Below are 25111 nucleotides of genomic sequence, written 5' to 3' on the forward strand. Positions count from 1 at the left end.
TTATAACATATTAAATTCTAAATCCACATTTCAGAAGACAGGGCCTACGTTAAAATGGGAAGAAGAACTGTGTAAAACGTTTATGACTATGCAATGGTCTCAAGCCATTAAATATTCCTAGAAGATACCCCGGTGTGTTAATCACTAGGAGTTAAAACAGAAGATTCTTTCCCGATGGTATCTCACTCCATATCGACTCTCTAAATTCTATCCGTCACATTCACCACTATGTTGGCTTATGTGCGGACAAGTGGGCAATCTAGATCATACGTTATGGGCATGTAAAAACCTAACAAACTTTTGGACTCAAATTTTCAATTTCATTTCAACGATAATATATACATTAATTAAAACAACTCGGGCATTAGCCCTTCTAAATTTGGGGATAGATAGGCTTCCGATACAGACACGCTGTATTATAGCTCATATTTTGACAGCTGCAAGGTTGACGATAACAGGACGGTGAAAAACCACCGATGCCCCTAAACTAACGGAGGTAGTAGCATCTGTTAGATTAACGTACGAGTATGAAATGGCATTGGCATTGCGTTCTAACACAATATCTTCGTTTTAAAAAGATTGGGAATTATAGTCCTCCCAGATTTACCATCAAAGGGTTCAATAGTAATGAGTTAGGATCTAAGGAGGAAATGGTGTATTCCAACCGTTCAGAGTGACTACTGACACTAAGGGTGCAGGTTATCTTTTGTTTATGTTTCATGTAGGTATGACATACTGAAGGATCTATATACAGCGGGGATCGAAAGTTTGGGCACCCCAGGTAAAAATTTGTATTAATGTGCATAAAGAAGACAAGGAAAGATGGAAAATCTCCAAAAGGCATCAAATTACAGATTAGACATTCTTATATGTCAACAAAAGTTAGATTTTATTTCCATCATTTACGCTTTCAAAATAACAGAAAACAAAAAATGGTGTCTACAAAAGTTTGGGCACCCTGCAGAGTTAATATCTTGTACTGCCCCCTTTGGCAAGTATCACAGCTTGTAAATGCTTTTTGCAGCCAGCCAAGAGTCTTTCAATTCTTGTTTGAGGTATGTTTGCCCATTCTTCCTTACAAAAGTCTTCCAGTTCTTTGAGATTTCTGGGCTGTCTGTCATGCACTGCTCTTTTAAGGTCAATCCATAGATTTTCAATTATGTTGAGGTCAGGAGATTGTGAAGGCCATGGCAAAACCTTCAGTTTACGGCTCTTGATGTAATCCCCAGTGGATTTCTAGGTGTGTTTAGGATCATTATCCATTTGTAGAAGCCATCCTCTTTTTAACTTCAGCTTTTTCACAGATGGAATCAAGTTACCATCCAAAATTTGCTGAAATTTTATTGAATCCATTTTTTCCTTCTACTCGTGAGATGTTCCCTGTGCCATTGGCTGCAATGCAACCCCAAAGCATGATTGATCCACCCCCATGCTTAACAGTTGGACAGAGGTTCTTTTCATTTAATTCTGTTCCCCTTCTTCTCCAAACGTACCTTTAACATCAGTCCACAGAACTTGTTTCCAAAATGCATCAGGCTTGTCTATATGTTCATTTGCAAAAGTTCAAACGCTGATTTTTGTGGTGAGGACGTAGAAGAGGTTTTCTTCTGAGGACTCTTCCATGAAGACCATATTTGTACAAGTATCTCTTTATAGTGGAATAGTGTATCACAACTCCAGTGTCTGTCAGATCTTTCTGGAGGGATCGTGCAGTCAAACGTGGGCTTTGAATTGTTTTTCTCACAATCCTGCGAGCTGTTCTGTCTGATATTTTTCTTGGTTTTCCAGATCTTGCTTTAACTTCCACTGTTCCTGATGACTGCCATTTCTTAATTACATTGCGAACAGAGGATATTGACATCTGAAAACGCTTTGCTATCTTCTTATAGCCTTCTCCTGCTTTGTGAGCATCAACTATTTTCAGTTTCAGTTTTCTGCGGATTGGTGCTGATTGTTGGAGCAAGGTCAGATGAGTCTGGGCATTTAAAACCTTTGAGATTGACATAACCTGGTCTTCCCAGACGATGATTGAGAACAATCCATGACACTGGCAAGTCTCAGCCTTGCAAAGGGGGCAGTGCATGCTATAAATTCTGCAGGGTGCCCAAAGTTTTGCAGACGCCATATTTGTTTTCTGTAATTTTGAAAGTGTCAATGATAGAAATAAAATCTAACTTTTGTTGACATATTATAAGAATGTCTAAACTGTATTTTGATGCCTTTAGGAGATTTTTCCATCTTTCCTTGGCTTCTTTAAGCACATTAATCTAAATTTTTACCTGGGGTGCCCAAACTTTCGATCCCCACTGCTCTATTTTTTCTCTTTTTTTCTTGTATGATTTTTTTTTGTCTTTGATTTTCATTTTGTATTGGAAAAAATGTAATAAAAAAAATTTAATTATTAGAAGTATAGACCGCTTTTAAAAGCTCGTCAATTTCTTCAACTAGAAAGAGATACCTAGCAGATCTAACAGTTTCCTCAACCACTGAAGATCAATCCCTGTCAGATGTAGAAACTGAATTCTCCCCCTCTTCCAGATCAGAAACAGCCTGTGACCCAATAGTCTCTAGTTCTAAGGGGAGAGGAGACCTAGCAGGGTCTGAAGGCTCCTGAACCACAGTAGCAGACATTGAAGTGGAAGGACCTAGACCTGCAAATCTGTCGCTAAGGGACTAAAAAGAGGAAACCAGCTCCTAAATAGACGTCATCAATTCCTTTAAACAATTCTCACATAACTTTTTATAGCTATCAGACAGCCTATACCTACAGTTCCCACACTTTTTCTTCAAGGAACTGGATTCAGCCGTTGGATCAGTCTAAGAGAGTGCTCCATCAACAGGGATGTCACCAACTTCCATCTGGAAAGACTCCCGACAGTCAGGGATACTCTAAACGAGCGCCGACCCACACTGCTGCGTCGCTAGGCCAAGAACCTGCCCTGTGTATTGGCAAGGCTCCCTGTGCCTCTTACCAGCAGCCTCCCAGTCCATCGTTCAGCCTGGCCCAGCCAGAGTAAAAATCATGGCATCCGGAAGTGCATCACGCCATTTCCAGTCCTGGCACCTTCCTGCCACAACAACGGAAGTGCGTCATCGGATGCCATTTTGGTACACCTGATGCGGAGAAAGGACACCCAGGTGCAGCTCTCCCGCCAATTCTCCACAACTAGGCTAACCCTGGCCAGACACACTCCAAACACAGGACACAGGGATGTGGGAGTCGCCTATAAAAGCAATAGGGCAAGTAATCCACAACAGAAAAAAAGGTGAACCCCTTTTTAGGCAAAAAAAAGAAAAAATACAGCAGACAAGCCACAACTAGTCTGACCATATAAACCAAAAAAGGGGGTCCGCCAACCAGTTATCAGACCTAAAGAAAAAACCAAACATTTCAATGTGTGCTCCTGGAGGTTTTGGAAACACAAAACAACTGAAGGTCAGAGGAAAGGGAGGGCCTTTAAAATTATGTCCGATTTGTGTTTTCTGTAGAGGGCGGAGCCAATCATCTCTCCAAGCTGTCCTGGAAGATGAAGGGGGAAACCGCTATTCTCTGGCAGTATCTGCTACAATGTAAATCATAAAAATAAAACATGAAAGCATATATAGTTTTGCTTTTAAATAGAAGTCTTGGCTATTTAAAAATGTATTTATTCCTTGTTACACTTCATTCGCCATGATTAACTCGCTCCTTTTGTTTTCCAAATTGTTACTTTTCATATGAACAAAATTATAAAGCAAACTTGCAAAGCCCAAGTTTACTCAAAAAATAAATTAATAAAATAAAAAAAATAAAAAATCTGCACATTACTTACAATCAATGCCATGTGCTTCTTGTGCTGCAGTCAGATGCTTAGGGTCCTTTCATACGGGGCGGATTGTTTTTTGATCTGCTCGGCACTTCATTTTTTTTGTCATCCGGTCCGTATGTCCGTTTATTATCCCATCCGTTTGCGGATGATAAACGGAGATCATGTATGTCAATGGGATTGCGGATGTCAGCGGATGACACTGCTGACATCCATTTTTGCGTCCGTTTCCGTTTTTTTAAACGGAAGAAAAATAGGGTTCTCTTCCGTTCCAAAAAACGGAACTGATAGGAAAGGACGCAAATCGGATGTCAGCGGATGGTCATCCGCAATCCCATTGACATGCATTGTGTCTGTTTTTCATCCGCAAAAAAAATGGGATGAAAAACGGACATACGTGTGAAAGGACCCTTAGTATAAATCCTCCCCCTCAGATTCCCCCACCGCCACCCTTGTCGTTCTGGTGCAATGGGAGTTAAAATACAACTTAAGGAGCCATGACAGGCACTCATCAAAAAGTACCCAATTATTCCCCTCCAGCTCCTCCATTCATAGAAGCTGTACTACAGCTTCTATGAATGAAATGAGATCTATGAATAGAAAGGGGCGAAACTTTCAATCATCATCCGTCCTACACGCATAGATCCTGTTTCAATCATAGAAGCTTTGATATAGCTTGTAGGAATGAAGTAGCTGGGGATAGTTGGGAACTCTTGATGAGTGCCTGTCACAGCTCTGTGGGCTCCATTATGCCCCTCAGCATCGTAAGATAATGGATGCAGGAGTGGAGGGGGGAGGATAGAGAGGGAGGATTTCTACTAAGTGAACAGATAGCACTTATCACCCAATGTCCCTTGTGCAATTACTATTAAAATTATAATTTTAATTAAAAGCATACAGAAAGCAAAATAAAAACATGGTTTTATTTTGTTTAGTAGGAACTTTGAAATTATTTCTACTAAAAACATTATTTTGGTGTGAAAAAAAAAAGGATACATAGCAAAAGTAAAATTAGCAATTTATATCCATAGTAAAACATTTTTTTTACTGGTCAAACTGAAAAATATGTATTTTTTTACTTAAAGTATAACTAAAGGCAAAGCTTTTTTTTTAGTTTTGGAAAGAGTAGAGAAGGATTAGAATACCTGTGGGTTTTTATTGCTGTCTGTGCCTCCGTTAAGGAGATTAACCCTATTTGTCCTGTTTACCATTATCACTGAAAAAGCAAAAGGAAAAGAAATTCCTACATTTTGGGTTGTCCCCAGAAAAGTAATAGAGGGGAAGTCTTCCAATGGGGTCCCCAAGCAATTCCCCTAATTTGCAGGGATTTTCTCCAACTTCCTGTTTGGCTATAAGACAGGAAGTAAGGGGAAATCTCTGCAATGGGACACAGATGGCAAAAAACATTTGACAGGGGTTTGAACCCTCCCTTACTCTATCCAAAATTAAAAAAGTGCTTCCTATAGTTCTACTCTAAAGCCTCGTACACACGCATCGAAAATCGGCAGGGAATTTTCGTCCAACGACCGATCAGCCGATTTTCGGCTTGTTAGTATAATGCTACTGACAACCAACTCCGACTTTTCGGCCGAAAAAAATCTGGTGTGCAGGCTATAAAATTTTTGCCCGCCGTCAAAACACGGGCGATTTTCGTGCAGTCAGTACAGATTTCGACAGGGAAAAATCTAATGAGCAAGTCTGGGCATGCTCAGAGAAGAAAGAACACAAAGAAAGCAAACCAATACATGACATCACTTCTGAAGTAGAATTTTGTTGGGCGAGAAAATTCGTGTGCAGTCTAGGCACATTCCAACCAACAAAACACCACTCTGGACAAAAGACGGACGATCGGTCGGCCGATAATCGTTGCGTGTGTACGGGGCTTAATTGTCACCTTTCAGTATCAGTTAAGATATATTTCACCTGTGTCCGATAATTTGGCTTTAATAGCAAGTTCTCCGTAAAATTTATTGAAAATGTCACAAATTGTAAATTCTTCAATAACATAGGACTTCTTTAGTAGTTGGAGTAGCTGAAATGACATAAACATCATAAAAAAAATAAAATATAAATAATACGAGTAATTTTGTATTTAAAAAACTTGAATCAAGTAAACTACTAATCAAGGGATTATTAAAGCAGAACTCGAGCAAACTTACCAACATTCTCTTGAACAAACATAAAAAAATTCTTGCAGCATGGACCCCATGGATTCATTATGCCCACCCTTTATTACCAGTGGCAAGCGATGCCTCTCTAGGTGGCACATTTTGGAGGAATACTTGCGGAGAGCCCCAATGTCCTCTACCATTCCGTGTCCTATAATTACCTCCACCCAAACAATCCTTACTTATTTCCTCTCTCTATACCTTTGTTCTACCTTTATGTCATTCTATCCTTTCTCTTTGTTGAACAAGATTTTTTGAGATGGACGTGTACATCCCATGCACCCACAACTTTTTTTTTTCCAAATTCACATTGTTCCTGGCATTTAGCCAGAGGCTAAAGATCTCCCAAGATGCAAAAATGACCAACCCTCATAGGCGTGCGCAGGGGGTGTGCCAGGTTTGCCTGAGCACACTCTAAACATTTCCGATTCACTATACATTGCCGATTCCCCCCTCTTGATTGCATCCCCCGATTGCAGTGCGGCCGGCTTCCCTATTTTCCTCTTGTGCTGCTGTGATGTTTCAGGATGGAAAGCAAGGGAAGGGGCTAGTAAATAGTTCCTTTTCTTTTACTGAGATTTTTTTAAAGTTTTGCAAAGAGAAATAAGGCGGTACAGAAACGAAGTGTACACATAAAATATCAGTACACTTTGCACAAGTATTGCTCCCCAAATGCAAAATGAGAGCAGCAACAATTTAATAATATAACAGAACATGGGCAAGACAGGACATACAAAACACCAATTTGTATGGAATAGTTCCTTTTCTAAATGAACACACTCGCTCACTGTGTACATTCATAACTAGAGCATAGTAAACTGTGTTTACTATGCTTCAATTTGTAAATCAACAGGAAGCCGCTCAGCACAGTGCACTTCCCATTCATGCACTGTCCAGTGCTGCTGAGGCTGCAGGGAAAGGCATGCGTGTTTAATCTTTGGGGTGCACACCCTAATGCAATAAAGATGCACATACCTATGCCAAGCCTTGATAATTAAAAATACCCTCCCATCCTTTACCTGAATGAGGTAACCTGTGTTATTTTCCTCCACCGAGATCCTAAGCACATCAAAATATTGCATCCTGGGTAAATTATTTTATGTCTTGCCTAATACTTCCATATACATGGACGTGGCCCTGTATTCTTCATAATTGTCATTCTGTTATCTGATTTTAGTCATGTGACCAGATAATCTTTTGCAACAGTTACAAGTTCTTTGAAATCCTTCAATAAAAAAAATATTGAAAGTGAAAGTAGAACTCCAGTCTTAATTATCAGTAAAGACAAATAGCCCATTAAAAGAGAAAAAATAACAAAATTAGCCTTTGCTGCAAAATTAAGCTACAATTCCTCGAGCTTTCCCCTGCAATACTATTTTCTGTCACTAGATATCTTCCAGTCTGATGGCCAGCATCATTCGAACGTACGTCCTCTGAGTCCAGGTCAACCTGTGAATAAACAGTGAAAAAGAGAAGCATAATGCTAATCTCTTTGTTACTCTGCTCTATCCTCCCATCAGCATGCTCCTTGTCAGCACATGAACTGAATGGCTTCTAGTACGGTTTCTAGCTCTCTCACTCCAGCTTTGCTGTACAGGATGTGCAAGAGGCTGGTCTAATTCAGGTATTAACACTGCAGGCATTCAAAAAATACATTTCATGATGTATGAATGAATATAGGACTGCAATATCATGTCTTTTAGATCTACCTAGAGTTCTACTTTAAAGGCATTGTATATTTCCAAAAGCTTTTACGGTTTTAACTAGGTATTAGTGTAGCTATACTACCTGTGCCTTTTGCTCGCCTCCGCACATATGTTGTTGCTTAAAGTTATTGTAAACTCTTATTTTAAATTTTTTAAAAAAAAACAAACATGTTATACTTATCTCCTCTGTGTAGTGGTTTGATCAGCCTGAACCCTCCTCTTTTTCAGGTCCCTCGTTGCTGCTCCTGGCCCCTCCCTCCTATCGAGTGCCCACCCCCGCCCCCTCTATCTTCTGATTGGCTGAATTTGATTGACTGCCGGGGAAGCCAATGGCTCCGCAGCTGTAATCTCAGCCAATCAGAAAGTAGAGTCCCGGACAAAGAAGGGGCAAAAAGAAGTATTAGAGGGGGCTGAGGGTGGCTGCTACATACAGAAGGCTTTTTATCCTAATGCATAGAACGCATTAAGATAAAAAAACCTTCTGCCTTTACAACTCTTTGAAGTTTGTACCGTCATGGCTGATCAATTCCTCTAGGTATGTCCATGGTCTGCTACAGCTAGCCTATCCCTAATCGCTGAAGGGACAAGACAACTTCCTGTTCCAGGCCAGTGTCCAGTGCATGCATTGCCATCTGTAAAGCATCGCATCACAAAAGTGAGTGCTAATGTAATAAAAAATATCTTCCAGCTTCATAGTAGGCTGTGCGTCTGTGAAAGTTCTGCCTGCTTCTGTCTGTCAAATCTAATTAGCTCTCACCAGCAGTAGACTGAGACCCAGAAATCATGGGATATATAGTTTTTTCACAGCGAATGCTAGTTCTCAGACTAAAGAGGTCATGCATTAACCTGTGCAGTGTTATGCAGCATGCCTCATATTTAACCACTTCAATACAGGGCACATTCAGCCCCTTACTGCCCAGGCCAATTTTCAGCGCTGTCACACTTTGTATAACAATTGCACAGTCATACAAAACTGTAGCCAAAAATTATAATTTTTTTCCCCACAAATCAAGATTCCTGTAGAATTTTGGGAACTTATGCATAGAAGACCAAGTTGCCTCCTTGCAAACTTGCAGCACCAATGCCTGATGGCAAAAAGCCCAAGAAGCACTCAGCGCTCTCGTAGAATGCGCCTTCACAAGGAAAGGAGGAACCCTAACCTTCAGTGAATAAGCCTGAACTATCGTCTGCCTGATCCATCTGGACATGGTCGCCGCAGACGCAGCCAATCCCTTACGAGATCCTTCAATAAGGATAAAAAGAGCATCTGAGTTTCTAAAAGACTCAGTGGTCTCCAGATAGACACTGATCGCACGAACCACATACAAAGAGTGCAACGCTAAATCCTTAGAATGTTTGGGCTTAGGGCAGAGTGAAAGCAACACACTGTCTTCATTTAGATTAAAATCAGAAACAACCTTAGGAAGAAACGACTGATTAGGTCGAAGTATCACTTTATCCCTGTGTATCACCAGATAAGTATGCGTAGCTAACGGGCATTGGAAATATATAGCCAAAGCCGACACTTGGCCTTTGATAGTGCCCAAAGCCAACCGCTGTTCAACTCCTTTCTGCAGAAAGGCCAAGACCCTAGCTATCAAAAACAAGCGAGGGTGCACAGTGATTCACACCATGAAATATATAATTTCCACGTATGATGATATATCTTCCTGGGAAGTCGACATCCTAGCCTTCAATAGCATAGGAATCACAGAGATAGAAAGACCTCCATCTCTCAACACCTGGCTTTCAACAGCCATGCCGTTAAGAGTCAGCGACTGCAAAGCAGGATGGAAGATTAGACCATGAGACAACAGATCTTTCCTGAAAGTAAGTCTCCAAGGAGCATCGGCAACCAACCTTACTAGGTCTGCACTACCAGAATGACCGGAATCCCTTCCACCTCTATCCGGCGCAGAAGCCTCGGCAGGAGTTTCAAGGGAAGAAAGGCATAAATTAGCCGATACTGACCCCAAAGCGCCACCAAACCGTCTGTGGCGTCAGGCAGAGGATCTCGAGACCTGGCTACGAAATCTCTGAACCTTCTTGTTGAGGCGAGAAGCAAACAGATCGACCTCGGGAGTCCCCCACCGAACACACAGGAGATGAAACCCCTCCGGGTACAGGGACCACTCCCTTTGATCCAACACCTGACGACTCAGGTAGTCCGCTTGCCAGTTCTCTGCACCTGGAAAGTTCACAGCAGAGAGGGCTGGAATAATTTTTCTGCCCATGCCAGAATCTCGGCCACCTCTTTGTCTGCCAAGACACTCTTGGAGCCCCCCCTGGTGATTGATGTAAGCCACAGCCGTGGCGTTGTCTGATTTAAACCAAACCGGACAATTTTGCAGACGAGTCGTCCAATGGCTCAGACAAAGCTTTATTGCTCTGAGCTCCAAAACATTTTATCTGTAGTTTAGACTCTTCCATCATTCAGGTACCCTGGGCACAGAGCTTTCCCAGCACCCTGCCCCAGCCCGATAGGCTGGCATCTGTGGTCACCACCGTTCAAAACAACAGAAGGAAGGACTTGCCCTGGCATAGTGCTGGAGACTGAATCCACTACAACAGAGCAGACTGTGTTGTGGCTTAACCGAATCAAAGAGCCCAGGGACTTATGATCCTTGTTCCATTTGACAAGAACCTCCCTTTGCAAAGGTCTGGTATGGAACTGAGCAAACTGAACCACCTCGAATGTTGACACCATCAGAACTAAGGCCCGCATGCAAACTCGAAGAGAGGACAGATTGTTCGCCAACAACCACCTAATCGCCTCCTGCAACTTATGCAGCTTGTCCGGAGGAAGAAACAACTTGGCCAAGGCTGAATCCTAAATCAAGCCCAGATAATCCAGTTTTTAAGACAGGTGTGAGCGTGGATTTCTTTAACTTGATGTTCCAACTGAAATCCTGTAGAGTTCTGACATTGATCGTCAAATCCCCCAACAAGACTGAAGGAGAGTCCGCTCTCAACAGGAGATCATCTAGGAACCCCAGTACCGCAATCCCCCGCTGGCGCAGCAATGCCATTACAGGTGCTAAGATCTTGGTAAACACTCTGGGAGCTGAGGTGAGACCAAAGGGTAACGCCAAAATCCTCTGTGACCGCAATGCGAAGAAACCGCTGGTGTCCAGTGTAAATAGGAATGTGTAGATATGCGTCCTTGATATCTATGGAGGCTAAGAAGCCTCCCTGGTGCAGCAACGCTACTACCGTGCAGATTGATTCCATTCTAAACTTCTGTACCCGCACAAACCAGTTCAGGGCCTTGAGATCCTGGATGGGACGCACCTTGCCTTCCTTCCTGGGCATGGTGAAGAGGTTTGAACAAAACCCTTGAAAACGTTCTTAAAAAGGAACCGGTACAATCACTACTTGTGACAGCAAATCATGTACTGCCCCTCGCAAGTCCCTTAACCGGACTTGGGATAGTCAAAGATTGGACGGGAAGAACCTGTCCGACGAGCAAGACCGGAATCCGATCTTGTACCCAGATCGGATCAGTTTGTGAACCCATTTGTCCTGAATCAAGGAGGTCCGGGGTTCTAGAAAGAAACAAAGACGTCCCCCCACCCCAGAATCTGGTGAGGGTGCCCCTTCATACAGACACGGACTTGTCTGCAGGTCCAGATTGGCCGGTCTTTGCTTTTCCCGACCACGGCTTATTCAAACCCCCAGAAAACCTGAATGATGTACCTTTTTCATGCGACCCAGAGGCACGAAAAATTGAATGTTTGTAAAAACTTACCGTAAAATTATTTTCTCCACGTCCTCGGACAGACGCAGCCTCTTCCAAGTTTCATCACTATTGGGTAATGGCACCCTCTGCAGGAGCAGGCTAGGTAGTGAAAACTTCATTAAAAAAGCTTTAACTAGACACACGTTTAGGGGCTGTCCCACTAGATATTACCCTCAGACACACAGAGCTTACTAATCAGTTTCGTAGCAAGCAGTACAGGAAGACAAACAATCCCAAAATAGAGGGGCGGGGGCTGCGTCTGTCAGAGGACTCAGAAAATAATTTTACGGTAAGTTCTTACAAAAATTCTTATTTTCTCTTTCGTCCTCTGACAGACGCAGCCTCTTCCAAGATTCATGACTATTGGGACGTCCCAAAGCAGTGCGGTGTGAGGGGTGGGAAAAGACGCAACCAAAAAAACGGCAACGTGTCAACAAGGCCAGAAGCAAAACTCAGCAAACAGGGCAACAGAAGCAAACAGAAGCAAAAACAGGGGCTAAACCCAGAACAGAAATTCACCCAAGGAAGAGAAAGAAACAGGTCTCTTCAACAAACCACAGCGCTCAAAACTTTGCGGCCAAAGGAAGCATCCGAGGATGCCATCATGTCAATCTTGTAGAATTTTGTAAAAGTGTGCACAGACTACCAGGTCGCTACTTTGCACACCTGAGCCTGAGCCAAGTAAATGTGGTGGGAAAGTGTCTCCACACGCCTGTCCATCGGGTCTTTAAACTCCGGGGAGTCCTCCACGGGCACCACTGTGGATTTATTCAACCTGGAAACAGTGTGGTCCACCTTAGACGACACCGTCCAATGATTGGAAACAGGGTCCGCAAAAGGGGTAGCGGCGTTAAAAACACTTAGGCACCGCCAGCACATGCTTAACACGTCGCCAACGGGGCTCATCATCAATATTCAAAGTCTCTTTAACGGAGCGAACAAGTGCTTCAACCAAAGCGTGTTCACGCGCTGCAGTGGAGGAGGACTTCTCCTCCCCAGCTGAGTGTGCGGACAGGGATCCCTCAGGGAGGGCAGTGTCCGTGGCAACCATATCAGGCTCTGAATCGGAAGACAGAGGGCATCGGCCGTTTTTGAATCTTTCTTTGTTTGTTACCTTGTGACATGATAAGATCAACTTTGGGTGCCAAAGTTTCAATGGCTGCAGATAAAGAAGCTAGGGAAGGTGATCCGGATGTCCCGGATGCACAAACAAGATCAGTGGGGAAATTGTCACTCTGGGACTCCATTTTGGCATAAATACAAAAAAAAAAAAAAAACAAACACTGGCCCTTTAAATCGGCGATTGCGGTCCGCACCACGATCCCGCGCTGCTGCTGGAGTCCCCCTTAATATAACCAGATAACTGAAAAAGCAAATTTTTCTAAGGAAAAATCCCCAAAAGACCATAAATCTCCTTACAGTGCCTGAGAGAGAGAGAGAGAGAGAGAGAGAGAGAGAGAGAGAAGACAAACCGCTCTCCACGCTTCTTCTGCAGCAAGTGAAAGATGGCTGGATGAAGTGACCAAAATCACTAGAGGCCGAAAAGCGCCCTGAGCTACACAAACATGCTGTCAATAGAAAATATAGGTGAAAACACAGGGAAAATGGCCGCCACCCTCACAATGCAGCTTGCACATATCGAGGATGGCGCCAAAAACAGCTCCAAAAGCACACAGCAATGCAAAAAAATGGCTGCTGCCCTTACACTGATGCAGCCAGGCTTGCCCTCACCCAAAATGGCGGCTGAATACGGCGCCGATAATCAGGAGCCCAGGAACCCTGGCCACCACAGGAATCCACTACAGGAAACCCCCCAGGACAAGGTAGGAGCCCATACACCCCCCCCCCCTGCACGCAGTGGACGCCGCTAGATAGCCCCCATAAGGAGCAGGCCAGGGGGGACCTCACAGAGACCGCGGCTCTGACCTACCCAGGAGTTTGCCCACATCACCCCCCCAGAGGACTGTCCCAGGGACACGGGGTTAGCATCACTCACCATACCATGGACCGCGGGCACCGCTCCGATACAGCTCGCCTCCCACCCCGAGTGGGGGTGCCGTCAGCCTAGAGGGGACGCTGCAACACAGGGCGTTCCAGGTTGATGCGTGCCGGCGAAGAGTTTCTCCGCAGGCTCGTCTCCATCCGTCGGGGCACCGTCGTGGCGAGGCCTGGGCGGACCACAACTTGCGCACGTTCGTTGGCCAGGCTGGGGTACCATGAGGCTCTAGATTATCCAGTGCGAAGCCCAGCCCGGCTGTCGCTTGCATTTCTCCAGGAGGATCACCCTGACTAGCTAGCCATAGTGAGTGAAGAAAATAAAATAAAAATTTTTCAAAGAAAAAAACAAAAACTGAGACCGGAGTCCCAGCAGGGTATCCTAGGTCCTACTCCTGAGCTAGGCAGCAAGAAACTGTATGGTATGGATTACCGTGCGGTTTCCCACACCTCATCAATGAATCACACACTTAGTCAGTTCAGCTCTTCTTATACTATTATCTTTTGTTCAAACACATATTACATCTAATAGAAGGACAAATGTGGATGAAGTGCCTAGGGAAAAAGCAACTGTGGAAGAAGAAACACCCATTGAGGACAGCCATTCTCCTCCCAAAATAAGGGCCACAACATCGCTGCTCATGACTTTGCTGGGGCAGTCTTTCACTGATGGTGCAATAGAACCTAAGACCCCCCTATGCCAAGGCAGAAGACGAAATGGAAAAATATTGTAAAGCCCCACCTCTGCCTCTCACTGAGGACCCTTTGAAATGGTGGCGTGAGCATGAGGTCACATTTTCCCTCCTCTCTCAGCTGTCAAAGCAATACTTGTGTATCCCAGGTGCAAGTGTATTTGCAGAGCGGGATTTCTCTACTGCAGGAGATGTTATAACAGCGAAAAGAAGCAGTCTGAAACCTGAGCATGTGGATCAGCTACATGTTCCCAAATGCTAAGCACTGAAATAATTACCAATTCATGTTTTTAATGAATTAGTAATTACTAATTCAGTCTGACAGTCACACCAGTGTTGTTTTATAGCTTTATAGCACTGATGGTTTGTTTTTGAAGATTGTCCTGTCCAATGTGTCCATTGCCAATCCATAATCCGTTGCTTCACACTAAAAGGGTCTAGGAAAGTAGGCAGAGGTTCAGTTAACCCTCAACCAAATAAATAATATTAAAGTGTATTTTCTTCTAGACAACTGACACCAAGCCAGCCACGGTGCCAGCATTATAGGAAGGAAAATCATTGAGAGAAATAACTTGTACATTTGAAGCTTAACCTCGAGTAAATCTTATCTTATTGGATCACAAATAAATACACCAATTGTGGATTCTTGTGTAATATACTATATTTGTGAGTTTGTGAATGTGACCCCATAGGATTTCCTCAAGGTTAAGCTTCAGTTGACAATTTATTCTCTCAAGGATTTTCCTTCCTCTAATGGTGGCTTATTGGCCAGCTTGGCTTCAGTTACAGATGTAATCGACGTGGTAGAGCGCTGCTCAGTGCAGTGCAGGTAAAGTTTTCTTTCTGTAAAGTGACTGACTGTCGTGACAACTCAAGAGCTTAGAACGCAGCTCTATCATTAACTCAACACACACACACACACACACATTGAGTTTAGTTGACTGGCAATGGCAGGGGCAAACACAATCACAGTGAACCTGGAACATTTTATATTTACAGCTTTTCTGGCACTGGAGAGATGGAGAATGGCTTGTTTTCAAAAATGGTCCATTCGCATAAGTGAATTGATATTTAAGCTTATATTTATATAACTCCCCTCTAGCAGCCATCAACTCACTTGAGTTGACTGGCAGTTGCAGAGGGAAACAAACATCACGGTGAACATGGAAGTTATGCAGCAGTGCACTATTGCCAGGTTCACCCTTGATGTTTGCTACTAGTCAGGAAGTGCTCTGTTTTGTAGAGGACAGGTTATGGCACACACCTGGAATTTATTGCAACGCATGTCTGTCTGGTGTCTGTTGTACTCTGTAGCAATAGCAAGTGTAGGGGTTCCCTCAACCTAACAAATACTAAAGGTAAAAGTGTATCTAGACAACTGAAGGCAAGCCAGAAACGGTACAGGAAGGAACATCCTTGAAAGATTAAATCAATCATACATTGAAGCGTAAAACCTTGATTAAATCTTTACTGGATCACAAATACACACAAACCTGATCTAACCCATATGCCTTGAGTTGTACCAGTGCCAATGCCAAACTTTTCTTCTCATAATTCTGATGCAGACAATTGTGTTGTGTGTTTTTTTGTGATCCCATGAAGATTTACTGAAGGTTTAAGCTTCAGTTGATGATTTACTCTGTCAAGGGTTTTCCTTCCTCTAATCTCTAATGGTGGCTTGCCTTCAGTTGGGTTTAATCGTGGTAGAGACAGAGACTGTCTGCAGGACAGGTAACGTTTTCTGTAAAGTAAGTGACATAAATGTGACATAAGTAAATTGATAAGCTTAAAGCTTGTATTTATAACTCCCCTTTAGCAGCCATCAACTCACTTGAGTTGACTGGCAGTTGCAGAGGGAAACAAACATCACGGTGAACATGGAAGTTATGCAGCAGTGCACTATTGCCAGGTTCACCCTTGATGTTTGCTACTAGTCAGGAAGTGCTCTGTTTTGTAGAGGACAGGTTATGGCACACCTTGAATTTATTGCAATGCATATATTTACATAAAAGGATTTATATATAATGTTTTGTGGGAATTTATGATGACCATTTTCACAAGAATATTAGCTTGGCTGGCTTCTATCTTGGCTTTAAAGTACAACTATAGGCAAAACTTTATCCAAAATCAAAAAAGTTTTGCCTTTAGTTGTACTTTAAAAGTTGGTAGACCTGGGGGGCGTGGCTTGGACATGGCGGTGTGAGGACGTTCTCTCTTGGTGCTCCCGCTCTCCAGCCTCCCTGGTCGACCATTAACTGCACTTTATCGCTGATATGAGCGTCCGCAGGAAGAGGGTAACCAAGCCTGCCACTGCCTCTTCCTCGAGGACCACCTCGGTGACCCCAATCCGTGCATTTTTCCCGGATTCCGCCACCTCTTCACCGCGGGTCCTGACTCTGTCGCCACGTGGGGGACTAGGCCCGCTAGCTGCCTCCTCACCTACACAGAGCTCCCCTCAGACTCTTGCTGCCTCCTCCATGGCTGCTACAACCTTACCCGCTCAGTTGGGGGACATTCAGGACATCTGGACTCTCCTTAGAGCCCTTCCCACGAAAGCTGACATGGAGGCGATTGTGGCTCAAGTAGCGGAACAACACCGGCGGGACTTCCAGCAGCTGGGCGGTGAGGTGGCCTCCCTGGAGGGCCGTGTGACGGCGGGTGAATCTGTGGTCGGAGCATTGCAGACCAGGATCTCCCGGCTAGAGCAGACCCAGAGCGCCCACACTGAAGTCCTTGCCGCACATCAGCTTAGAATGGAGGACATTGAAAACCGGAGCCGTCGCAATAACCTACGGCTCCGGGGCATACCTGAGGCGACTGGGCCAGAGGATCTGGCGGAAACTGTGCGAGCTGTGCTGTCCCGGGTGCTCCCTCCGGATCCTGCGCCCAACCTGGAATTTGATCGAGTCCATCGGGCACTGGGAGCTCGACCGACTGATCCGGCTAGACCCAGAGACGTTATCTGCCGCCTGCATCGCTACACGGTGAAGGAGAGGGTGCTCCGGGAGGCCTGGTCCAAGGGCCCTGTTGATTTCGACGGTGCTCTTATCCAAATATTCCCTGATGTGGCTCGAGGCACCCTGCAACGCCGAGCGATGCTCAAACCGCTGTTGGAAAGGCTCCGGGCTCCTGAGATCACCTATCGGTGGGGATTCCCTCTGCAGCTGACTGTGCGGAAGAACGGATCATCCTTTGTGCTCCGCAGGCATGCAGACCTCCCGTCTCTGTGTGAGTTCCTGGGCATCGCGAGGATGGAGCTCCCGGACTGGCTAGCCCTGCTTCCTGATCGTGACCCGCGCCAGGGTCCCCGTGGCTTACACTCTCCACTTCCCTGCCGACGGCGTCGGCGGAGCCGTGGTCAGCCCTCGCAGTCGCGGGGTCCGGAGATCGCTGCACCAGAGACCTAATGCCGGGAACTGTGAGTATGGCTCCCTCCCTCCCTGACTCTTGCCCCTTCCTCACTCCTGGTCCCTGATGTCTCCGGTCAGCCCTCTGCCCTTCGCCACCAGCACGCTACTGTCCCTGGTGCCTCTCCGTGCTCACCGGTTATTGCCTTGCTCCCTCCCGTTCCCCGCTGGACTGCTGCCTCCTTGTATTGCCCCCCGCTCCTATCCCATGTGTGCTGTCGGGCAGCGCGGAACACCGGGTGCCCCCCCTTTTTCGCTGGCTCCCGCTCTGGCGTGTGGCTGCCCTGCATGGTCATCACTCCCGGCTGCCCTCCTCCTGCCCTGGATCTTGCCTGCTAGGGTTCTCCATTTTTGGACGGACACTGGGTGGGGGGGGATGTACTGGACTGCTTTGGGGGCCCCGGGTTTTTGCTGGGTCATAGCAGGCTGCTCCCTCGCTGAAGGGCTTATGTGGCGCTCTTCCTGCTCGGTTGGGGCGCTGGGCTGTGACTCCGCTGGCGATGGTCCTTGCCTTCACCCTCCCGCGGCGGCTGCCCTGTAGTTATATCTGGTGGCGGTGTGGGGGGTGGGGGGAGGCTGGCCCTTGTGGTGGGTCCTCTCCGGTGTCCCCAGGGGGGACTTATGCTGAACTGCCGGCTATGCATCACTACGGGAGGTGCCTGGCGATTGGGAGGGACTGTTTCTTGTGGGGTATGGCCGGGGATGGACTTGCTGCAATGGATGGCGCCCATCTCCAAGCTTTGTATTGCATGTAGGGCTGCCCTTATCTCTTGCTATGTTAACAGTTATATGTCTGTTGCAACCTCGTATTTCTGTAGCTGTGATTTGGACCAGAGGCAATATTGGATCCTCCATCTCCTCTCGACCCCCTTCCCCTCCCCCTCCCTCTCCCCCTCCCCCTCCCTCTCCCTTTCCCAACCCCCTTCCCCTCCCTTTACCAACCCCCTCCCCCTCCCCTTTTTTTTTCCGAGTTCCTTCCCCCTGCTTTCCCTCCCTCTCCCCCCTCCCCTTTTCCCATGCCCGGGGCCATATTCCATTCTACGACCCTTGGTGCCTTCCGGGGAGGCCCCTTGAGGGGGCTTCTGGGGCTGCAGTCCTCTGGGCCAGTGGGGTCTGTCGGGGGTGCTTCCCTGGGACCCGGCGCTCTGGATCGTCCTCTCCTGCTCCTGACTGATTTGCTGTTTTTCATTATTTTTGTATTTGTTTAACTGGGTTTATTATCAGTCATATCTCGTTCCCCGCCCTCAGGGGGCTATGCTTTCTCCAATGTTCCTAATTGGATTGTTCCTTTTTTTATTTTTTCTCTTTGACGCTCACGCATCATTTTTTTTTTTCATAGGTCGACCTGGGATGGACGGGGGGCGGTCACCTTCCTCTCTTCGTTGTGGCCTTCCCCGTTCCCCCCATAGGGTTTTTATTACCTGGGTTCCCCACGCCCCACTCGGTCTCTGGGTGGTGGGTCTGGAACCCTGAGTGAATTGAGACTAGTTCTCACTGTGCCACTGGCACTCTAGTATCTTGGTTCTCTCTCCGCTTTCCCCGCTCCTCCCTGTGCTCTTTTTCTTCTACTCCCTCTTTTCTCGACCTCCACCCTCCACCTCTCCCCCCCCCCCCCATTTTTATTTTATTTTTTTTCCTTCTTCTCCCCTCTCCCTCTCTCTCCCTACCCCCCTGGGTGGTGATGGACGCCCACCCACCCGCTCCTCTCCGCCTGGTCTCGCTTAATGTAAAGGGGCTTAACACCCCGGAAAAGCGCTCTATTGTTGTGAATGACCTCCATCGCCTCCGAACCCATGTTGGCTTCCTGCAGGAGACCCATTTCAAAGCTGCCAAACTCCCTGCATTGGGTGGCAGAAGATTTCCTACCATATACCACAGCTGCTCGCCTGATTCCAGATCTAGAGGGGTCAGCATTTTGATCAGTAATCAAACCCCGTGGACGTGCTTAGGCTCGTGGAGTGATGAGATGGGCAGGGCTCTGTTTGTGAAGGGTCGTCTGGGCTCTGTGTTAGTCACCCTAGTTAATCTCTATAGGCCCAATACGGAACGGGTCCAGTTCCTTGAATCTATGTTTTCCAAACTACACGACTTTATGGAGGGTCAAGTTCTCCTTGGAGGCGACCTTAATTTTGTTCTGGACCCGATCATGGACGCCTCTCGAGGCGCCTCCCACATTTCCTACTCGGCACTGAAGCGACTTAAGAAGAGTTTTCACGCTTTTCATCTGGTTGACGCTTGGCGGGTTCTCCACCCGACCACTAGAGATAACACTTTTTACTCCTCCCCCCATGACTCCTACTCGCGCATCGACTATTTTCTTGTTCCACAGGCCTTGCTGGGACGTGTCCTGTCGGCATCTATTGGATCCATAACTGTTTCAGACCATGCGCCCGTGGTCCTTGAGATGGACCTACGCACCCCGAAGGCGCGAAAATGGCAGTGGCGACTCAATGACGGCCTCCTAGATCCCAAGCTCCTGGAGGCGCTGCGGGTCGAACTTGGTGGGTTCTTTGCGACCAATGCCCTTCCGGACAGTCCTCCTCTGATGGTATGGGAGGCCCACAAGAGTTACATGCACGGGATCCTGATCAAATTGGGGTCTCAACGCAAACGTGATCGAGCTCGACAGGTGGAGGATCTTCTGCGGCGCATTGCCTCACTGGAGGCCACCCATAAACGGACGCTGGCACAATCTGCCCTCCAGGAGCTTACTCTTCTTCGTGATCAGTTACGCTCCTTGGCCCTTTTCCGAGCGAAGGCTTCGCTGGCCAAATGCAAACGAGTGTTCTACGAGCACGGGAATAAATGTGGCAAGATCCTCGCACGCGCGTTGCGCCAACAGCGGGCACTGACTTTTATCCCAGAAATTCTCACATCGTCACGCCGGAAGGTTCACGCCACGAAGGATATTGCGGAAGCCTTCCGCAGTTATTATTCCTCGTTATACAATCTGGCCCCGGACTCGTCTTCACCCACTCGGGCGGCACTCCGCTCCAAGATCCAACTGTACTTGCAGACTTCTGGGCTTCCCGGTCTTCCCGAGGAGGACTTGGAACGATTGGAGGAACCGCTTCGCCCTGCCGAGCTCTCGGGGGCCCTGGCGGGATCTCAAAGTGGCAAGGCACCTGGGCCCGATGGCTTCTCTCTGGCCTATTATAAGTGTTTTGAGGATATTTTAGCTCCCCACTTTCTTGCCGCATATAACGCAACGGGCTCGGGGGCAGAGTCTCCGGTGGATTCACTTCGCGCTCACATAACGGTGATCGCGAAGGAGGGCAAAGATCCTCTCCTTTGCCAGAGCTATAGGCCTATCTCGCTCCTTAATGTGGACTTAAAGCTGTTCACCAAGATCCTGGCCTCTCGCCTGGCTCCCCTACTCCCACAGCTGGTGGAAGATGATCAAGTAGGCTTCGTGCCCTCCCGGGAAGCGAGGGACAACACCACGAAGGCTATTGACCTGCTGCACTTGGCGTGTGCCCGGAAGATCCCCATGTTGCTCCTCTCGACGGACGCCGAAAAGGCGTTTGATCGGGTGAACTGGGTTTTTCTTCTGGAGACCATGAGACATATTGGACTGGGGCAGCGCATGTTGTCCTGGATCGGTGCGATTTACTCTCGCCCGTCGGCGTGTGTTAAGATCAACGGCTTGCTCTCCGGCCCTTTAGAAATCTCCAACGGGACACGGCAGGGATGCCCTCTTTCCCCGCTGATCTTTGTTCTGACCCTTGAGCTCTTCTTAAGGTTGATTAGGGCGAACGCTGATATAGGAGGGATCCGGGTTTCACCGTCGCTCGCCCCGAAGGTGGCGGCTTATGCGGATGACCTTCTCTTCTTCTTATCCAAGCCCCTTCTCTCCCTACCCAATCTTATGCAGGAGTTTCGCAAATATGAAGAGCTATCTTCATAAAAAATCAATCATCAGAAATCCGAAGCCCTCCCGGTCTCCGTACCTCCGGCTTTACTGACCCTTCTCCAAAAGGGACTTCCCCTTTAAGTGGAGTTCCTCGCATATTAAATACTTGGGTGTTTTTCTCCCCAACCACCCTGACCGCATCTTCGAATGCAACTTCCCTCCTCTTCTAGCGCATATCCGGAAGGACTTGGAAAGTTGGCAGAAGGGGATGTTTTCATGGTTCGGGCGCTGTAACATCATAAAGATGAATGTCATGCCCCGTCTGCTCTATGTGCTGCAAGCCCTTCCTATCTTTGTCCCCCAGGCCTTCCTTCGGAAGATCAATGAGGTTTTCCGTAGGTTTCTATGGCTCCGGAACTCCCCCCGCCTGGCGCTCAAGGTTCTACGTATGCCCAAACTGAATGGCGGCATGGCCTTCCCCGACGCATCGCTATACTATGCCTCTTGCCATCTGGCCAGGATTCTGGACTGGCATGTGCATGGCTCTCTGAAACAATGGGTGCGCATTGAACGGAGCTTTGGTGACTCTCCACCGGAGTCACTGTTCTGGGGTGCCTCTGCCTTGCCACGCAGGACCTCGGTTCATCCGACCATAGGACCCACCCTGGGGTTGGGCCGCAGGCTGTGTGGAGAGGGCCCAATTGCGACCTTTCCTTCCCCTCTCTTTCCGGTGCTTGATAACCAGGACTTCTCCCCGGGCTTGAGTGACCCAGGCTTTCATGCCTTGAAGAACAGCGGTCGCCACCAGGCTAGGCATTTTATTGTCCGCGGTCATTGGGTCTCTCGGCAAACTCTCTTCTCTGATCGCTCCTTTGCCACATTGTCGTTTTGGCAAAAGATACAGCTGGCTCACTTCCTGCAATCCCTGCCACCGGCAACCTTGTTCACGAGACGCCTTACCCCTTTTGAGGATCTATGTGCTTCGGACTCTCCATTGCGCCACACCATATCTCTGCTCTATCGCCTTCTGTCGAGCTCCGATCCGCCCTTCAGACCCCAGTACCTGGCTCATTGGGAAAGGGATCTAGGGATCTCTCTGTCTGACCACCAGGTGGAACGTATTTTTTTTTTCACCTATAAGACTTCCCCGTGCTCCAAGTATCAAGAGGCCGGCTATAAGCTCTTGACCAGGTGGTATTACACCCCGGCTAGACTGCATAAGATGTTCCCCTCTTGCTCAAATCTTTGCTGGCGATGTGGGGAGGAGGTGGGATCCCTCCTCCACATTTTTTGGTCCTGCAGTAGACTGCAACCCTTTTGGAATGAGGTAATGCGGATTTCGCAGAAGTTCACAGATCATACCCGCACTTTAAGTCCTGCTCTCTTCCTCCTCCACCACAATAGCTTTCCGCGGTCTTCTTATCGGAAGTCAATCTTGCCGCTCCTACTTACGGCGGCTAAGAGCTGTATCCCTCTTCTCTGGAAACAGGCACACCCTCCCACGGTGGCAATGTGGCTGCGAAAAGTGGCATATATCAATGAAATGGAAGACCTCGTTGCGACCGACAGGGGCACCATGGAGAAGTTCCTCAAACGGTGGTACTATTGGCATGAGTTCAGCTTTTCCGATGAATATAAAACTTTGCTCGCTTAGCTGACTGTTGGCGGACTGGGTGGCCATCCTCCCCCTCCCTCCTTTGCATTTTAACTTTCTCCCCCTTTCTTTTGCGTTTTCTGCTTCCTTCCCACTCCCTTTCCCCCTTCTACACTGTGTTCTCCCCTTCCCTTCTCTGTACTAATGCTTCCTCTCTTTCGGGACTTTCTTTCCCCTAGGCATACGTACTCTACCTGCCTCACGTAACTTAGGAGTGGGGCGGGCCACCGGATTGGTTCCTCTCTGCCTCCATAGGCCGGCCATTTGATAGCTGCCGGCGGAGGTTGGGGTTCGGACCTTTTTGGAGGGCCAACGCCCTGTATTCAGCTCTTAGACCTTGTCTTATGTGTTTATCTCTGTGGGATCACTTGTCCTGAAATATGTTTTTGATTATTCCCTTGTACATTATCTTCTGCTTGCACATTGTTTTTGGACTTGTACCACTGCTCATGCATATGTTGTATGCCTATTCCTTTTTCAATAAACGTTGAATTTATAAAAAAAAAAAAAGTTGGTAGACCTTATATTAATATTTTCTTTTATGAAGCAGTAAACTGCACTACTACAGTTTTTTTTTACTAATCTTACTGTTACTTCTAATAAAATACTAGTGTTGTTGTCTGTCTCTGCTATGCTATTTTCATTTTCAGACCTTCCTATATGTTTGCAGTGCAAGTGCACTAAAGTATGCAGGGCTTGCAGGCCATGACAGGGTCCAGGGAAGTAAATAAAAAGGATTCTTTAACCACTTGCCTTCTGTGCACTTAAACCCCCTTCCCATCCAGGCCAATTTTCAGCTTTCAGCGCTGTCACACTTTGACTGACAATTGCGCGGTCATGCTACACTGTACCCATATGAAATTTTTATCATTTTTTTCACACAAATAGAGCTTTCTTTTGGTGGTATTTAATCACCTCTGGGTTTTTTATTTTTTTACAAAAAAAAAAGAATAAAGACAGAAAATTTTGAAAAAAAAAAAAGTTTTTCTTATTTTCTGCGAGTAAATTTTGAAAATAAATTTTTCTCCTTCACTGATGTGCGCTGATGAGGCGGCACTGATGGGCACTGATAGGCTGCACTGATGGGCACTGATGAGGTGGCACTTATGGGCACTGATGAGGTGGCACTTATGGGCACTGATGAGGTGGCACTTATGGGCACTGATGAGGAGGTACTAATATGCCGCACTGATGAGCACTGATAGGCGGCATTGATAGGCGGCACTGAGAGGCGGCACTGATGAGCACTGAGAGGTGGCACTGCTGGGCACTGAGAGGTGGCACTGCTGGGCACTGAGAGGTGGCACTGCTGGGCACTGAGAGGCGGCACTGGACACTGACGGGTGGCACTGATGAGCGGCACTGATGGGCAGCACCAGTGCCCACACAGTGCCCATAGTGCTGCCAGTCAGTGCTCATCAGTGCTTAGATGAGCAGGCACTGATGGGCACTGACTAGCAGCACTATGGGCACTGATTGTGGGCATTGATGGGGGGCACTGATGGCGGGCACTGATTGTGGGCATTGATGGGGGGGCACTGTGTGTGTGTTTTTACCTTTTAGTAATCAGGGCAATGGTGATCAGTGCCCTGATTACATTCTCCTGTGTCCCCGGCGCTGTGAGGCTCCCCCTCATTCCTCACACTGCAGGCTCCGTGTGAGGAAGGAGCGCCGGCGATGAGAGATGATCTCATATGTTTACATAGGAGATCATCGCTCATTGGACGGCCCGATCACATGGTGAATGGCCGCTGTGATTGGCCATTCACCACGATCCGTGATCGGTCATGTCCAAGGGACACGGCCGACACAGATTTCCGCGGGAGCGCGCGGGGGGCGTGTCACTGGGAGGCCGTTTAAAAACGGCCTCCCGAAAATTAGAGTCCGCGCTGCAGCCGTATATAGGCTGTAGCCCGGATGGGGGAAGGTTAATTTGGGACTGCTTGATTGTTTGTTTGTTTTTTATAAAGTTTTGAAAACCATTGGGCAGTGGGCTGGGCATGGGCATTGGGCAGTAATCGTGATGCATCTTGATGCATCGCGGAATCGAATCCTATCGAATCGCGACCCTAATAATCGTAATCGCATTGA

General features: G+C 47.1%; 1 protein-coding gene across 1 annotated transcript in view; it reads right to left on the reverse strand.

Moving 5' to 3' along the window:
- The window catches only part of PRKDC (protein kinase, DNA-activated, catalytic subunit), a 1165045-nt gene that overhangs the window by 1084723 nt on the left and 55211 nt on the right, over positions 1 to 25111 (reverse strand). Inside the window, exon 5 of the mRNA XM_082258689.1 lies at positions 5730 to 5838. Coding sequence (XP_082114815.1) covers positions 5730 to 5838 — 109 coding nt within the window. The remainder of the gene's footprint in view (positions 1 to 5729; positions 5839 to 25111) is intronic.

Source organism: Pelophylax lessonae (assembly GCF_965119305.1).
Source record: "Pelophylax lessonae genome assembly, chromosome: 5".
NCBI lineage: Eukaryota > Metazoa > Chordata > Amphibia > Anura > Ranidae > Pelophylax > Pelophylax lessonae.